At 42.8% G+C, this 3,165-nt stretch overlaps 1 protein-coding gene across 1 annotated transcript in view; it reads right to left on the bottom strand.

The window, feature by feature from the left end:
- LOC101850000 (homeobox protein orthopedia-like) overlaps positions 1-1,005 on the bottom strand; it is a 37,441-nt gene extending 36,436 nt beyond the window's left edge. The window contains exons 1-2 of the mRNA XM_005096856.3: positions 981-1,005; positions 117-355 (exon numbers count right to left, since the gene is read on the bottom strand). Coding sequence (XP_005096913.1) covers positions 117-355; positions 981-1,005 — 264 coding nt within the window. The remainder of the gene's footprint in view (positions 1-116; positions 356-980) is intronic.
- Between the last annotated feature and the right edge of the window lie 2,160 nt (positions 1,006-3,165).

Raw genomic sequence — 3,165 nt, 5'->3', positions numbered from 1 at the left:
AGAGAGAGAGAGAGAGAGAGAGAGAGAGAGAGAGAGAGAGAGAGAGAGAGACAAACACACACAAAACACACACATACACACACAAACAATAAACACACAAAAAAACACACTCATACCTGCACCCTGGACTCGGTGAGACCAATCCGGAGAGCGAGCTCTTCACGCATGAAGATGTCCGGGTAGTGTGTCTTGGTGAAGCTTCTCTCTAGCTCGTTCAGTTGCCCCGGTGTGAATCGAGTGCGGTGCCTCTTCTGCTTGATCAGCTTGTCCGCTCCCTCGTTAGAAGTGACCGGACTGCTGGAAGACAGGGAGCCTGGCACCAGTTTGGTCAGCTCCTCTGGGGCCTTCTTCAAACCTGGAACAGACCAAAGAGGTTATATTTAGTACTTGAGTTCATGGCAGTGATGTTCGTGGCAGCGATGCTATATTTAGTACTGGAGTTCGTGGCAATGATGTTAAATTTAGGGTAGTGTCTACGTTCTCTAACGTTAGAGAATGTATACAAGTTGTCTACGTTCTCTAATGTTAGTAGAGAACCTAAAAATAGCTCGCTCGCTCTATCTAACATGCAAACGAGTCGACATTGCTGCTTCCACAGTGCTTGCACTTTATTTTGGCAAGCTATTAAGTTTACTTTCGTGAAATTAAAATGCTTGCGAAAGTAAAGCTGTCTACAGTACCGCATCTTGCCTTTAAAGCGACGTTAAACCCCTAGCAAGCAACCAACACCTTCTATCATTCCATCGCGATGACACCCCCCCCCCCTTTTCATAATAATATGTTGAAGGCCTACACTTTTCACCCAAGGAAGGTGCACTCTGATGCCCCCCGCCCTAAAACTTTGAATAAGTCAATGAAGATCAGGCCGTCTGCAATAAGTATTTAGAAGATAGCTTGCAGTTTACATGCGATTTCGTATTCCCACCTCAACGCCAAGGTATAGACCTATGTGATACAGCGTGAGATACCATAAATGATACCAAATTCACAGGTGTGGAAAAACATTGCGATTTGGTGTGTGATGTGACATCACTGTCATGAAATAAAATCACGTGGGTCAAGGTCAGGTCAGTCATATCAACGCTATGTATACGATATGCCTAGATCTAGTGCATGAAATAATCCAATTCAATGAGTGGAACTAACGACACATCATCATCATCCAGTGCCAGATCTGCGACAGACATCGGCGACCATGGTTCTCCATTCATTCCTTTGCTCAGATGCTCTATGAAAAAAAGCTACGTTTCCCTGATCTTTTCCTGTTACCCATTTGTTTAGGTTCCCTAAGTATGTTGTTCTGGGCCTACCCCTGCCTCGCTTGCCCTCAATTTTGCCAGTGAGAGCTAGATGTTCAAGACCCTTATGTCTATTCAGGTGTCCCAAAAACTGCATTTGTTGTTTCCTGATTGTTTTTAACATTGAGCGTCCCACGTGGGCTTCATCAAGCACTACCTCATTTGATTTCTTTTCCTTCCACGATACTCTTAGCAGTCTCCTAAGAAACCACATTTCTGTTGCTTCTATTTTATTTTCACTGTCTTTAATGATTGTCCAGCATTCACAGCCATATATAAGGGTTGACCAAACATAGCATTTCAGGACTTTCATTTTGGTGTTCATTGAGATGTTTCTATTTTTCAGGATTGGGTTCATTTTATTGAAACTAGCCTTAGCCATTGTAGTTCCCCTTTTTGAAAAACAAATAAAGAAAGATTGAAAAGTAGCCTAGCCTTATCCGGAAGTTCAAATGATGTCACACCGACGTAAACGAACGGGGACTGCGTCTACCCACCCTGGGACGCTAAATCTCAAAGGTAAAACATGCACAGTTCAACAGACGAGTGAGTACTTTTAGAGAAACTTGGAGGCGTCTCGGCGGTCTTAGAATGGAATCTACAGGCTTGCACTGAAATATTATGGGGGCAGGTTTGTGGTTAATATACTCGATCTCGTGGGGAGCAGGGCTGGACTCAGATTGTTCATGTGAAGGGGGGAATGTGGATGGTTGGCGAGTGCTCTGGTGTGGTTTGCTCCTTTTTTCCTATCAAACATCTATCATCTTTATCTCCCCTTCTTTTTTATGTTTGTTACTTTCTTGTCACACCTAATCTTCTGGCGCTCATGTGACCGTATGCAGTTGCGAGCGCCGTAAAACATCTACTAAAACAACGAAGAGGAGAACGTCGGCCATGTCGATGAGGGTAAGAAGGCCCCCAAGTCTGACTTGTATGACGTCACTGCTGCCAGCTGTAGTATTGTAGGTCTCGGTGGCCTAGTGGTTAGGCTACCGGACTCGTAATCGTGAGGTTGCGGGTTCGGGGGTTCGAGTCACGGGCCTGACGTTGTGTCCTTGGGAAAGGCACTTTACACGAATTTTCCTCTCTTCACCCAAGTGGAAATGGGTACCCGGCCATAGACAGCGAAAGATCTTGTCAGTATGTTAGTGTTTTATCGCCTATAAATGGCTGCTTGCACTGTATGCTTCCCAGGAAGTTGAGATTGTTTCGGATTGCTCTCAGGTCTGCTGGGGTAATAGTATAGACTGTTAGGCGCATAGAGCTTGCTGTTGAGCGGGGATTTGCGCTATACAAATGCTATCTATTATTATTATATTATAAAACTTCTTTGAACAGACAGATTATAATTACCGTCACTATTACCAATACAATACAATGGTGTTTACTTTACAATACAATACAATACAATACTTTAGAGTGTGGCGTCGATGGGCTAGTAGCTAGGCTACTAGACTCGAAATTGTGAGATTGCGGTTCGGGGGCCTCAGCTCGGTTCGACGCTGTGTCCTTGGGAAAGGCACTTCTCTCCAATTTCTTATTTGGTTCAATCCTTTTGAAGATGGACGTTGAACTCGTAGGTCACGCCTCTTAAATAACCTAATAGTGTTTATAGGGGCATTGAACCTATGTCATTTTACAATTTTTTCTGCAATACTTTGGTCACTTCAGAGATCAAATCCTTTAATTCATTCAAATGTCACCTAACGTCATTTCTTTCTTTTTTTTTAATTATTGAGATAAATATTTAGAGAGGTTTTCTTTTTCCTTTTCTCTCTTTCTTTTCATTTTTTTCTTGGTTCAGAACACATGCACTGATTATATTATCATTGTATTGTAAAGCTATCTTCTAATACTAATACTAATA

This window comes from Aplysia californica, unplaced genomic scaffold (assembly GCF_000002075.1).
Source record: "Aplysia californica isolate F4 #8 unplaced genomic scaffold, AplCal3.0 scaffold00139, whole genome shotgun sequence".
Taxonomy (NCBI): domain Eukaryota; kingdom Metazoa; phylum Mollusca; class Gastropoda; order Aplysiida; family Aplysiidae; genus Aplysia; species Aplysia californica.
Note: the sequence above shows the minus strand (reverse complement) of the source record. Positions and strands in the feature narration are given on the sequence as shown.